Genomic DNA, 13,511 nt, shown 5'->3' on the forward strand with positions numbered 1-13,511 from the left:
GGCTGGCAGCACCACAGGCCTAGAATCCTGGCTAACTGGACATCCAGTTAGCCCCAGGCCTCAGTTTCCTCATCTGTATAACGAGGCCAGTGGGATGAAACCACTTGCGTCTCTGGCAGTTCCCAAAGCCCTAGAATTATTAGTCTCCCAGAGCCCTGGTCTACAGGTCCACAGGCAGTGCTCCCCTCCCCCACACAAGCACCTGCTCCACCAGCAGGCCAAGGAGCCCACTAGGGCCGGTGTGGACTCTGAGCCGCGCCTTCTGCACCCTCCCCACCGCCTGGGCCACACTGCCCTGCCTGTACGAATTCACTCCCTCCACTGGTTCCTTCTCCCCTCCAACCCTGGCCAGGCCTCCCCCAGGGCTGGAGAACCTTCCCTCTGCCCCACACTGGCCACACTCCCTAAACTGACCAGGTGTTGGGGGTCTAGCCCATCTAGCAGAAAAACTGTTAACTCAGGCCCTGTTCTTTCTGCCCCCACCCAGGGTGAGTCCTCAGATTTTTTGAAGGGAAAGCTGAAGTCTGGACACATTTTTACCCGAAATCACCTGATTTTTTTAATCCTGGTGTTTTAAAAACCACGGGGCAAACCAGGCAGATTCCAGCCAGGGGGTCTCAAGGGCCGGAAGCTCGCCCGTCCATTCTGATAGACTGATCCACTTTCTGAAGGGGCTGCACGGTGACCGACCAGCCCTTGTTTCTTGAAACTCTCTCTTCCTTAGCTTCCGTGACACCTGCCGCACCTGGTTTCCTCCTCCCTCTCTGACCGTTCTTCCTCTGTCTCCAGTGGAGCACCCCTCTCTTTCCTACCATTTCCACATCCTCCTTTTCCCTGCGCGATGACCCTAGGGAAGGCACCCCTGACCCAGCCTGCTCCAGATTCACATTTCCAGCAACCTTCTCTCCCGGAATGGCTGGGCAAATTTCAGTCTGAGGATGTCCCTGCGGCCCATGCCGGGGTTCCACCAGGGGCGTCACCCTCTGCTCTTGCTCTGACCTTTAGAGCCCCAAGCTCGAGCCTCTCTAGGCCAGGCACCTGGCTACCCCCCTCCACCTGATTTCCCTGGGCCGGCTCTCTTTCCGGTGTCCCTGTTCCTGCCCCATCTCCATGTACCCTGGGCCACCGGGTAGGGCCGCCATGCCCACCTCCCCCGGCGTGCCCTCTGCTCATTCTTGGATGGCTCCTGTTCCTGGACAGACACTCCTCAGGGGGCCGCAGCAGCTCCGTCTTCCTGCTTCTCGGTCACCACACTGCATCCTCCAAGCAGCCCAGCCTGCACACACTTTGCATTTCCGGAACCTGTGGTTTTTGTGCTCAAGTCACGTGCAGTTTCTGCAAGACATTTGCACGACCACCCCAGCAAGACCTTTCTGCTCCCCAGGGCCACCCCCAGGGCTCTGCTCTGTGGCACTTTCAGAAGCCCCTCTCAGTCAGGAAATTCCTGGGGGTCTTTTCTCACTTTGGCTGAGGTCTCAGGCCCCAAGGTTTTCCTGGCCCTTGACAGACAGTCCACTCAGGGGGCTCCTCATTCCTGGAAGAGGGGCTTGGCCTTCTTTGCGGGGACCTGTGATTATCTCGCCTCCCCTAAGGGCCATACTCACTGCCCTGGGAGTGAAGCCCTTCCTGGCTCCCAGCGACTGACACCCCCCGCCCCCCTCAAAACCACTCCCCGTCTCACCTTTTCCTAGCTTCAATTTCTTCCTCTCCTGGACCTTATTCACTAGCTTGTCAGAGGGCAAACGGGGTCTGTGCTTGGGGGTGCGCGCCAACAAGAGGGGACTCTTGGGGCAGAAGGCCCAGAACACCCCCACCCTGCTTTTCCGGACTTGAGGGCCTCCAGCTCTCTCCACCCTGAAACCCCAATTTTCTACGTCCCGTCCCACCCACCCACCCCTCCATGCTCAGGCCTAAAATCACTTACCCCAAAGGGATCAGCTCTCCTCTCTGGGTGTCTCCCCATGGTCTCAGCTTCCCCAAGCAGAGGCTTCTTTGGCTTCAAGAAAGACCGTCCGGTGCCGCCTCCGCACCCGCGACACTGGACCCCGCCCAGCTCAGGGCCGCCAGACTTGCACGAGCCTCTGCGGAGGACTTCGCCTGTACCAGGAGAAAGGAGCCGGGCGAGCGGTCTCCAGGACCCGCTCTCAATCGCACTCTCCCGACGAGAATGGGAGGGGTGTGGCCGGAGCAACTCCCCTCCCCCATCCTGTCCGAGAACTCCTCCGGGGGTCGCACCCCGACATTTCGGTCAACCTGCTCCACCGTGGAGCCGACATTTGGCTTTGGGGGGGCGGGGGGAACCGTGGCGGCTACTCGCGCACCACAAAATGGGGCACTTGGAGCATCAGCGCCAGTGGGGGTGGGGGGCTAAGAAATGTCCTCAGAGAGACACCTGCGGTCGTCCCCCACGTCCTCCCGGGCGGTGCCCGGGCCCCTTAGGCCTAACAAGACCCCGGGCGCACAGCTGGAGGGCGCCTCCAGCCGCCGTCCCCTCGGACTCGGGTGGAGACCCCCCTCGAAGATGTCCTAGCACACTTCACATTGCCCCAGCCGACCACGTGAGGGCGTGCCCTGTGTTAGTTCGGACAAATTAAAGCTCGTCCTGCGGGCAGGCCTGGGGCCTCCTGGACGCGCTCGGGGCTTAGGTGGCCGCGGCGCACTCTTGGCTGCCGGCCGCAAAGCTCCGCGCCGCGCGGCCTCCCCCGGGGCCCGCGCTATTCGCCTCCAAACCGGGTGCCCCCCTCCACTCGCGCTCCCGCAGCCTAGGGTGCACCCCTCCGTTCCCCTTTGTCGAGCCCTTCCCGGGCGCAGGCCGCTTCTCCGCTGCGCCGCAGGCTCGGGCCCTGTCCGGGGCGCTCGGCGGTGGGCTCGGTGGCGCCCGGGAGGCGCTGCCCGGGAAGCCAGAGGCCGAGGAAGGGGCTCCAAGAAGCACAAGTTGGCGCTGGCTCCAGACCAGGCTGTTGTTGTTCTCAACGTGGTCCGCCACGGAGCTATAAAGGCGGAGCGGAGCGCCCTCCTCACCAGAGCGCAGCGCGCACGCCCAGCGAGCTCCGGCGGCAACGGTGGTAGCGGCAGCAGCGGCGCTTCCTCGGCCGATTTCCTCGTTCCTGCAGGGTCCCGGCTCCGGCCCCCTCCGCCCCAGCCCCTCCGCTCCGGCTCCGGCCCCGGCCCCGGCCCAGGACCCCCGATCCGGCCGGCCCGGCCCCCACCCCAGCCCTGCCGCCCGGCCCCAGGCCCGGCCGCGGCCGCTCCCGCCTGGAGCCGCCGCGCGCCCCCAGTCCCCCGGCGCCCCCTCGGCCCCTCGCCTTCCTCTTCCCGGCGCGGCCCCCGGGCTTCCGCGCCCCGCCCGCCACCAACCCGCTCGCCACCATGTCTGTGGAGCTCGAGGAGGCCCTGCCGCTGACGACCGCCGAGGGGGCGGCCAAGAAGGCGGCCAAGGCTGGCGGCTCGGCAGCGCTGTCCCCGTCCAAGAAGAAGAAGAACAACAAGAAGAAGAACCAGCCGGGCAAGTACAGCCAGCTGGTGGTGGAGACCATCCGCAGGCTGGGCGAGCGCAACGGCTCGTCGCTGGCCAAGATCTACACGGAGGCCAAGAAGGTGGCGTGGTTCGACCAGCAGAACGGGCGCACCTACCTCAAGTACTCCATCAAGGCGCTGGTGCAGAACGACACGCTCCTGCAGGTGAAGGGCACCGGCGCCAACGGCTCCTTCAAGCTCAACCGCAAGAAGCTGGAGGGCGGCGGCGAGCGGCGCGGAGCCACAGCGGCCGCCACCGCCCCGGCGCCCGCCGCGCACAAGGCCAAGAAGGCGGCCCCGGGCGCGGCCGCCCCCCGGCGCGCGGACAAGAAGCCGGCCAAGGGCCAGAAGCCCGAGAAGCGCTCGCACAAGAAGGGCGCCGCCTCCAAGAAGGACAAAGGCAGCAAGGCTAAGAAGGCGGCGGCCGCCGGGGGCAAGAAGGTGAAGAAGGCGGCCAAGCCCAGCGTCCCCAAGGTGCCCAAGGGCCGCAAGTGAGCTCGCCGGCCTGCCGCCGGGTCTTTCCGGTGTTCGGTTTTTCTACCCCAAGTGTATGTAGGTTTTTGTACGGTTGCCCAGCCAGGCCACCGCCGCCCCTGCTCTGAGCCGCACGGAGGGCCCGGGGCTCCCTCCATCCCCTTTCCTGCCCCCCCTCCCCCGCCGCCGTAGCGGTTTTTTGTTGTTGTTTTTGCTTTAGATTTTTGAAACGGCCAGGCGACGCCCCTATTGGCTCTCGCCCTTGGCAACGGCTGTCTCCATGGTAACCGGCCCCTAGGCGCCAATGGCCGAGGCCGCGCCTGCCTGCCAGGGCGGGGGCCGCGGGTTGGCCGGGCCCTGGTGCGCTGAGACGCCGCCGCCGCGCCGCCGTTCCCCACTCCCCACCCTCCGCCTTTGGGTGCGCGACAAACAATCGCTCGGGGCGCGGGGCGCGGGGCCGCGCGGCCTTCCTTTCCTCCCGTTGGCCTTTTTGGGGCACAATAAATTGTTTAAACCTTTGAACCGCTCTCGTTTTCTTCCGAGTGGAGTAGGGATGGGTGCGGTCGGCGAGCAGCTTGGGTTGGATGGTGGGTCCCAAGGGTCTTGGGTACCCCGGATGTTAGCTAGGTAGGCCTGGAGTTCTCCGTGAGGGGTGGAAACTGCGGGGAGGGGGCGCCTGGCTGTTGCCGGAAGGAGCCTCAAGGGACTGATCTCTAGTGTGCGGAGGTGGAAACATGCTGGAGATAGGCTGGTCCGGTCCCCCACAGGGGGTGGGGAGAGGGGGAGGGGACAGCCATGGCTTTTTGGGCTTACTGGTCAGGGCCCCTCAGCACGTACGAGGCCCCACCAGGCTGAGCCTTGGCAGAGGTTAGTTATTCCGAATTCACTGAGACTTTGTGTTGATGTGAGAGGGATATTGGAAATGTGGAGGCCTCGGGCTCTGGCACACTGAGCACAACCCGAGGTGTGGCCTGAGCAAGGCACGGATCCTCAGCTTGTTGGTTCATCTGGAGTGCACACGCGGGACCCCGGAGGATTCCTGGACAAGTTGGAAAGTGTGACCCTGAGCCCTGGGACACTCTGGTGTCCAGCATATGGAATAGGTCTTAAGGCCATTTGAGCCTTTGACAGACGTTCCTATGAGGACAACCCTGCCAAAGGAGGGCTCTGGAAGCTAGGGAATGTTCTAGAACAGTGCGTGTGTACATGTACCAAACTGGGTAAGCCTGGGCTGGGGGTAGGTGAAAGATGGAGATGATCTCTGTGTTAGTGTTAGAGACTAGGAGAGGGGATGGGGCGCCTGGGTGGCGCAGTTGGTTAAGCGTCCTACTTCAGCCAGGTCACGATCTCGCGGTCCGGGAGTTCGAGCCCCGCGTCAGGCTCTGGGCTGATGGCTCAGAGCCTGGAGCCTGTTTCCGATTCTGTGTCTCCCTCTCTCTCTGCCCCTCCCCCGTTCATGCTCTGTCTCTCTCTCTCCCAAAAATAAATAAACGTTGGAAAAAAAAAAAATTAAAAAAAAAAAAAAAGAGACTAGGAGAGGGGAGGGAGCATCACTGGAGAAGCGCCCCTGGCCTGCTGGTATCCCGGAGCAGGGCTTGGCAGCCACTACCCTCCCCTTGCACACAGAGTGGGGGGTCACAGAGCAAACACTTCAGCCATCTGTCACCCTGCAGATCCTTCCACGCAGGGTGAGTGGCCACTCCACTTGCTCTTTCAGTGTCTTAAAGTCGGTGGGGGCTCCTCCCTGCTACCTCCTGCCTCAGGGACAAGTCCCAGACACGTCCCTTGGCACATCATTGCTCTCTAGGCAGAAGGTTTGAGGACAAGGTGCCCCTCCACCTACTAGCCTGGCTGTGACTGTTATGATTCTGGGGAACTGGGGGTGTCCAGGAGGGAGGAAGGAGGCCTGGGTTGGGACCTATGTGGGACTATGGTGGGCCAGGGCTGACCATTCACTCACCCTGCCAGCCCATGCCCTGGCCACTTGCCTTTCAGTAATGGCTTCATCCATTTTGCAGCTTTGACTGGGGGGTGGCACGGCCAGTGCCTTGCTACAGGATCATTGAGCCAGCCCAGCTCCTGTCCCATACTGCCTGCAGGGCCACCTGAGAGGCTGCCAGCAGCTAGAGGCCAGGACAGGCCCCGGCCTACCCAGGATTCTGGGGGGGGGGATGGTTCTCCTGACCAGCTGAATGTGATCTCTGATTCCACACCCATTCCCTAGACCAGAAACCCAAGCCCAGATGCCACCTGGCCTCACCCCAGTTATCCAAGAATCAGTCTGAGGCCAGGGCCTGGGACTTAGCTTTTCGATCAGCTCCCAGGTAACAGGTTCTGAGACGGTTCAGAAGGGCTGCTACAGGGGCCACGGGCAAGGGGACACTGTACCTTCCCGTGCAACAATTCACACTGAGCTCCATCCCTTCTGAGTCCTTCCTAACCAAAGCCCCCCCACCCCCAACAGTCTATCCTTTACAGACATCATGGGAACTCCAGGGCCCCAAAATGCCCTTCAGGTCCTTTTTATTCAACACCTCCTTTCCGTGTTTCCCACCCAAACCCACCCTCTGTTGCTCATACCATCTGGCTCCCCCAGTGGCCTCCTGCTTTGATGCTGCCGCCCCACCTCTGTCCTGTCTCCTGTCTCCATTCCATGAACACTTGGGCCCCTGGCTGTCCTCTCCATCCTAAGGCCTGCCTTATAGCCCATGGACCAGCCCTCCGTGGGGCAGGCCTCCCACTCTATTAAAGGACATTGTAATATTTTTCTGATGACCCAAACCCCCCTACTTTCAGGCCACATGGCTCTGGATTTCTCCATGAGGGTCATGTGACTGAGGACCTGGCCAATGAAGAGCATTCCATTATTCACTTTGCTACAGCCACTGGGTCAGAAATAGTTTCTTGAAGGCAGTGAGTTGAATGAGTGTCAATCCTGGCACTCTTCCCAGAGCTACTGAAAAAGAGGTGCTCCCTCCCCCAGGTAGGGACAGGAGGCCAGAGTTACCAGTAGCCATTTTTGTCAGTACACAGGGAGAGCCCATGTGACAAAGGAACCCCAACTGAGAAAGTTGGAACCACAAGATGGAGACAGATAATCTGAGGACATTAACGGAGCCTCTGGATCCAGCCATGCCTGAAGCTAGTTAGATCTGACTGCCACGTGAACTGATACATTGCTTTCTACGTAAGCTCATTTGAATTGTTTTTTTGTCGCTTGCAATCTGGTCTCTCACTCCTTTGACCCACTTTACCCTCCCATGCTCACATCCTGGACACCTTGTCATCCCTTTAAATTGTTCTTCTGAAAGGACTTTCCCAGTGTCCCACCGTCTACCCACAGGCCCTTCCCCTCCTCTCTTCTCGGGGTGCTCACTCAGACCCTTCAAGCTGAGCTGCACCTTGGGGTGGGGCCCACATCTCTGACCTGCACCCCAAGTTGAAGAATGGATGGCCGTAAGCAGCCCCATGTGAACACTCTGTATGTGGCCAGCACTAAGGCAAGCTGCACAGGTCTCCTCTCAGCCTTGTGACAGCCCCAGCGAGGGGAGTGTTCAAAAGCTTGTCGTGTGGGTTTGGAGCTGAGACTGGGAAGGCTGTATTTCCTGCCCTGACACCACACTCAGCTCCTGCATGGGACTGAGGAGCCCGGGACCCAGCATTTACCTACTGTGTCTTTTAGACCTCACTTCAAAGACTCTCAATTCCAGGTGAACCTTGGAGGCTCATGACACTGGGAGGCTCTGGAGGAGGGCTTCCTGGGGCAAGTGACCCTGGTGCAGTGAGGAAGCAAGGGACCAGGTGTATTTGCTTATCTGCAAAATACGGGCTTAGCAATGGCCCCAGCCTGGTCTCCTCTCTGCACCCTTTGATAGGGATGGGGGTTGGGTGGGACCAGGTCCCTGGAGGCTGAGGCCAGCTTTCTGGATCTGGTCCACCATGTCTTTTGTTCTGGGCAAGACTGTTCTCCCCATTCCTCAGTTTCCTTGTCTCTAAATGGAACCAAGAAAGATTTCTTTTACTCACCCATCTGTTAACCAGGGGGTCCAAACACACTGCCTATGGCCGGGGTCTCCAGGATTTCCCTCCCTTCTTCCTCTCGTGGGGCTGGGACCTGCCTCCCTTTGATCTCCTCAGGCGGAGGGGGTGGTACTCAGGTCTGCCTTCTGGGTCCCTAGATGCAACTTCTCCCTGGGCCCAGGACAGCCTTGAAGACACTGGAAAGGCCCCTTTGCAGGCAGTGCGGGCCTTAGTGACCACAGGATGGGGTCTCCACTGACTGAACAACCTAGCTGAATCTGTCCCTCTGCCAGGGCAAGGCTTAGTACTGAGCACAGAACCTGATGGGGGTGAGGGGCTTGAGCACTCAGCACAAGGTCGGGGGTGGAGGGGTGCTGCCATCCCTCTGTCCCAGGCATCAGACTTTGGGTGATACAGCCAGAGGGCCCATTAGCTGTACTAGCAGCTCCATTAGTCCTGAGGCAACAAAGAGGCCCTGGGGTCTTTCGTATGGCCTAGTCCATGGTCACTCATTGAGCACACACTGGCTGAGGAGGCAGGGATCTGCTTCCTGTTCTTGAGGAGGATGCACAGGACACACAAACCGGCAGCTCTGGGGGATCGACAGTCCAGGCGGGAGCAGCAATGACACAGGCCCCCAGTGTGACAAAAGCTCCTGAGTCTGGGGAACGGTGAAAGCAGCAGGTACACTGACAGGCATGAGGCAGGAGTCAGCAGGGCTTCAGGGTCCCCGCTCAGTCAGAGTTCGGTGGGGAAGCAGAACCGGAGGGCTAGTGGCACTGACACACCCATACACTGGATCGGTTACAGGGAACTGGCTTGCACACTTGCGGGGCCGATGAAACAGTTTCCAGGAGGCTGGATCACTGTGACAGAGGCTGGAGCCGGAGGTGCCCAGGCAGGAGGGGAAGCTCGCGAGCAGGCTGAATCCGCACAAGCTGGAACGCCAGGACAGACCAACTTGTTGTGTTGGTTCCCGGTGCCTCTGACCTTGGCGATGATGGTACCCTGTGGAAGCTGAGACCCTTTGTCAGAGTTAACCATGCACACCCCTGAGTCAGCAAGACCGAAGGAGAATCCAGGGAAAGTCGTCATTGGTGCTGCCTCACACCAAGGAGGTAAATCAGCAGATCGGCAACCACAACGATGGCTTCCTTCCAAATCTGGCCAGAATCCACCTTGCGGCCCACCCTACAGGAAACACACAGAGAAGGGAATTGTGGGAAATGTAGTTCGGCCTAGCCCAGTCGGACACAATACAAAGCCATCGCAGTTCCCCATTACAAACTGGGCATGCATGGAAGGCGGGTGAGGAGGGACGAGACCAGGGGGTCTCTAACACAGATGTGCATGGGCACCAGGCCAGGCAGGGCGGTCTGGCCAACTGGAGGACACAGACCCCACCTGAAGACAGGCAGTGACGACCAGTTCTGCTGACTGCTGCCCATTTTCTCAGACCGTGTTAGAAGCACCTCCTGACAATGTGTCTGAAGATGCGGCTTGGGCCATCCAGGGGGCTTGGGAGGGTGCCTCAACCTGCCAGTGGTCCCACAGGGGGCTAAGTCATCAGAAGCACCTGCTGAGAATTTTTTATGTAGAAACTATGCACTTTTTGGATGTGAAACCTCCCGCTTGTGAAATGTGGTTTTAACCAAAAGAAATACTCCAAATGCCCAACCATCAAGACGACTACTTAAAAAAAAAAAAAAAAAAAAAAAAAAGGTGGGCGAGAATGTGCAGAAATTGGAACCCTTGGACACGGTCAGTGGGATTGTGAGATGGGTGTAGCTGCTGAGGACAACAGTATGGAGGTCCCTCAAAAAAATTACATGTACCATCGTCATATCATCCAGCAATTTTACTTCTGGGTATAGGCCTGAAAGAATTGAAAGTATCAGCTCAAAGAGATGTGTACAGCCACGTTCACAGCATTTTGTCCACCACAGCCAAGAGGTGGAATTCACACAAGCGCCCACCGCCTGGCGAATGGATAAGTAGAATGTGGCGTATCCATCCAACGGAGTGTTACCCCACTTTCGCGAGGGAGGAGATTCTGACACAGGCTACGACGTGGATGAAGCTTGAGGACATTATGCGAAATATAGTAACCCAGTCACAAGAAAGACAAGTTCTGTATGAGTCCACTTACATGAAATATGGTCAAAACCACAGAGACAGGAAATTGAGTGGTGGTTGCCAGGGACCGGACAGTGGACAGAAAAGGGAGTTGTTTACCGGTCACAAAAGTTTAGTTTTGCGAGATGCAAACGTTGCGGAGATCGGTTGCGCGACAACGTGAATACACGTAGTGCTACCAAAATGGTTAAGATGGCAAATTTTATGTTACGTGTATGTTACCACAATTGAGAACAAATAGATGCGAGATGGGCCAAACAAAATCACATGTGAGCTCAGGGGGCCCACGATTCCCCGCCTTTTGAGATCATCCAACTTGATCTTCTGTGAGGGCCCCTTCTGGCTGCTTCACAAGACAAGAAGTAATGAATGGTGGTGCCGTGATGGAAACTAAGCCAAAGGAAGCTATAAAGTGGTGAAAGCCAGAGACCCAGCCTGCCCCCACCGCAAGTCTGCACCAGGGGTTACGCCCTCTCCATACAGGATTGGCATTAGGATTCCAGAGCCTCGTGCAATGCACCGTGCAGACACATGCTTCCAGAGGCCCTTTTTCTTCCCCACCTCCTCTTACCTCTCCCAGTGCCTGTCTTCTGGCTACCTCCATTAGGGGCCAGGAGTGTGGCTTTGGGGCCCTGCCCCAGCTTGACCGCCCTTGAAAACTTTTCGTGTTGTTCAGCTTAATCGTCCAACCCCTTTCACTGATGCCCCAAGCTCCTCCAAATAGTCCTTCCTCTAGCTTCTGCAGCCCACCAGGTGTTGCCTGGGAAGTCTGCAGCATGCCTCTCCTCCCTGGAGTCCTGGATGCAAAGGGAGATTCTCATCTTTCTCTACATGAGGGGCTCCAGCCCAGGGGTAGGTTCTGGTCTCCCAACAAACAGCATCTGTTGCTCTGGGCTCCTAGCAGTTCAACTGTGAGTACCCACTCTCCTGATTCACAGATGGGCAAATGAAGTCTCTGAGGAGCCAAAGGACTTTGTCAATTTTTTAAAACATTTTTTAACGTTTATTTATTTTCAAGAGACAGAGAGACAGAGCGTGAGTGGGGAAGGGGCAGAGGGATGGAGACACAGAATCTGAAGCAGGCTCCAGGCTCCGAGCTGTCAGCACAGAACCTGACGTGGGGCTTGAACTCACAAACTGCAAGATCATGACCTGAGCCAAAGTCGGACGCTCAACCAACGTAGCCACCCGGCGCCACTGTCAATTTTTTTTAAACATCTTTTTTTTTTGTTTACTTATGTTGAGAGAGAGAGAGAGAGAGCGTGTGCGCACAAGTGGGGGAGGGCCAGAGAGAGAGGAGAAAGAATCCCAGGCAGGCTCCATGCCGTCAGCACAGTGCCCAATGTGGGGCTTGAACCCACAAAACTGTGAGACCATGACCTGAGCTGAGACCAAGATTCAGACACTTAACTAAGCTACACAGACACCCCTGGACTTTGTCAATTTTTCACTGGGCCCCCCCCTATACAGCCTAAGGCAAAGTTCCTTTCCCCAAGGAATGACCTCCCACCCTTCCCACCACTTGCTTCTCACTCTGGCTGCGAAGGGGGAGGGAGGGTATACAGGCCGAATGAGGATCTAGGAGTCTGAGGCCACCCATTACTATCTCTGGTTCCCATCACCAATCCATCCTCCGGGTGTTTGCAGCAGCAAACAGGAGCTTGTCCAGACTCTCTAAGTTTGAACACCTCTCCCAGGTCAGGAGCCCCTTGGATATGTCCTCAACTTAACCTATGCCTAGCTATGTGTTCTTGACCAAGCCCTTCCCTTGCCCTAGTCTGTTCTACCTCTACATGAAGCACGTTGGGCTTTAGGAACACAGGCTTTGTACTAGGAGATGGATCTAGATGGATTGCAGATGCGGGCAGATACCTGTCTATTAGGACCTGGAGTACTAGGGACCCTCTGCCTCTTCTAAGGCTACAAGAGGAGGGAAGAATCCCCTAAGGCCCTGACCCAGGCCCGGTCACTGCACAGGTAAAGCAGGGGTAAGGGGAGCTGCCATTGGGGGGCCCAGCCAAGGGGCCAGACAGAATTTAGGGCTGTCCCACCTGCCCCAGGAAACAGCTGGGGCCCTGGCCTGACTTGGCCACATCAACTGGGAGGTGAAGGCTGCCCTCTTTGTCCCTCAGATTTATTCTTTAAAAGCAAAGGACAAGAAGAGGTGTTCCACTGCTGTAAGTAAGCAAGGTAAGTATTGGCAAAAGGTGGGATTCATATGTCCCTGAAATAAGTGAAAATCTGTGGAGAGCAATTTGGCAATACCTATGAAGGCTGTTGACCCAGCCAAGAAAAAAAAAATTTGCAGAACGAAATGCCCAAGAAGATAACCATTTTTGAAAACCTGAAAATCACAAAATATGTTATCAGGTACATGAATGTGCTTTTAACATCACATTTATTTGCAAGTAAACCTGAGTGAAAAGGATACATGCGCCTGAGGACATTCTGTCATCTGACTTCAGCTCTGGTCATGATCTCTGGTGGGTTCAAACCCTGCATTGGGCTCTGTGCTGACAGCTCAGAACCTGGAGCCTGCTTTGGATTCTGTGATTCCATGTCTCTCTCTCTCTCTCGCCCTACCCCGCTCCTTCTCTCTCCCTCAAAACTAAAAATTAAAAAAGAAAAAAGAAAAAAAGAAGAGTCCCCACCACAGTGATTTCCAACACTGACAAGTAGTGGAGATGGTAATAAAAAAGGGAATTTCATTTTTGTTGCTTATTAAATTTGAAGCAAATATGACAAAATAGTCGTAACAGTCAATCTCTGGTTAGTTACATGTATTTTTAAATTTCTTGGTAATACTAACAACCAAAAGCCCACGCAAATCAGCCCAAACAAAACGAGGTCACAGTGAAAACGCCCCCGCCTGCAGGGTGCAGGAAGCCGGAGCGCTAACCACCCAGGGCCAACTCCGCCCCCTCAGCCGGAAGGGAGGCCGCTCCAAAGAGGAATTTGGAGAGCGGGGGAAGGCGGGCCTCCGCTGTTGTCCGGGTTCCGAGACAACCGACTAGCCCGTACCCCGCCCCCGCGCAGCTCCCCGCCCCCACCCCAACTCGAAGGCGTGCCGCGCGCTCTCATTAGCAGGAACAGCGCCGGAGCTCCCCTCTGATTGGTGAGAATTGCGATCCTTGATTTGCATAGGGCTTGGAGCCAGCGCCCCCGCCTCTCGCGGGCTGCGTCTGCGCGGTGGTCCAATCGTACAGGGCAGCCTGCCACCCGCGGAGCGCGATGGGTCCGCCCCGCCCTTCCTCCTCCTCTCGTCGGCCCACTTCCGTGCAAAGCCCAGCGCAGCGTTTTGTGCTCCTGGTCTCCCTGATGCCCCATAGGGGAAGTAGCGGAGCGGCCCTAGCGCTCCTGGAGAT

General features: G+C 57.5%; 1 protein-coding gene across 1 annotated transcript; it reads left to right on the plus strand.

The window, feature by feature from the left end:
- The first annotated feature begins 3,005 nt into the window (after positions 1–3,005).
- H1-10 (H1.10 linker histone) lies at positions 3,006–4,512 on the plus strand. Its single transcript, XM_086697298.1, has one exon. The coding sequence runs from the start codon at positions 3,370–3,372 to the stop codon at positions 4,009–4,011; it is 642 nt and encodes a 213-aa protein (XP_086553424.1). The 5' UTR covers positions 3,006–3,369; the 3' UTR covers positions 4,012–4,512.
- The last annotated feature ends 8,999 nt before the right edge of the window (positions 4,513–13,511 follow it).

Source organism: Puma concolor, chromosome A2, assembly GCF_028749965.1.
Source record: "Puma concolor isolate L17-30 chromosome A2, mPumCon1.1.hap2, whole genome shotgun sequence".
Lineage (NCBI taxonomy): Eukaryota > Metazoa > Chordata > Mammalia > Carnivora > Felidae > Puma > Puma concolor.

Coding starts and splice junctions, on each gene's coding strand:
- H1-10 (XM_086697298.1), top strand. CDS start 3,370: ATGTCTGTGGAGCTCGAGGAGGCCCTGCCGCTGACGACCGCCGAGGGG.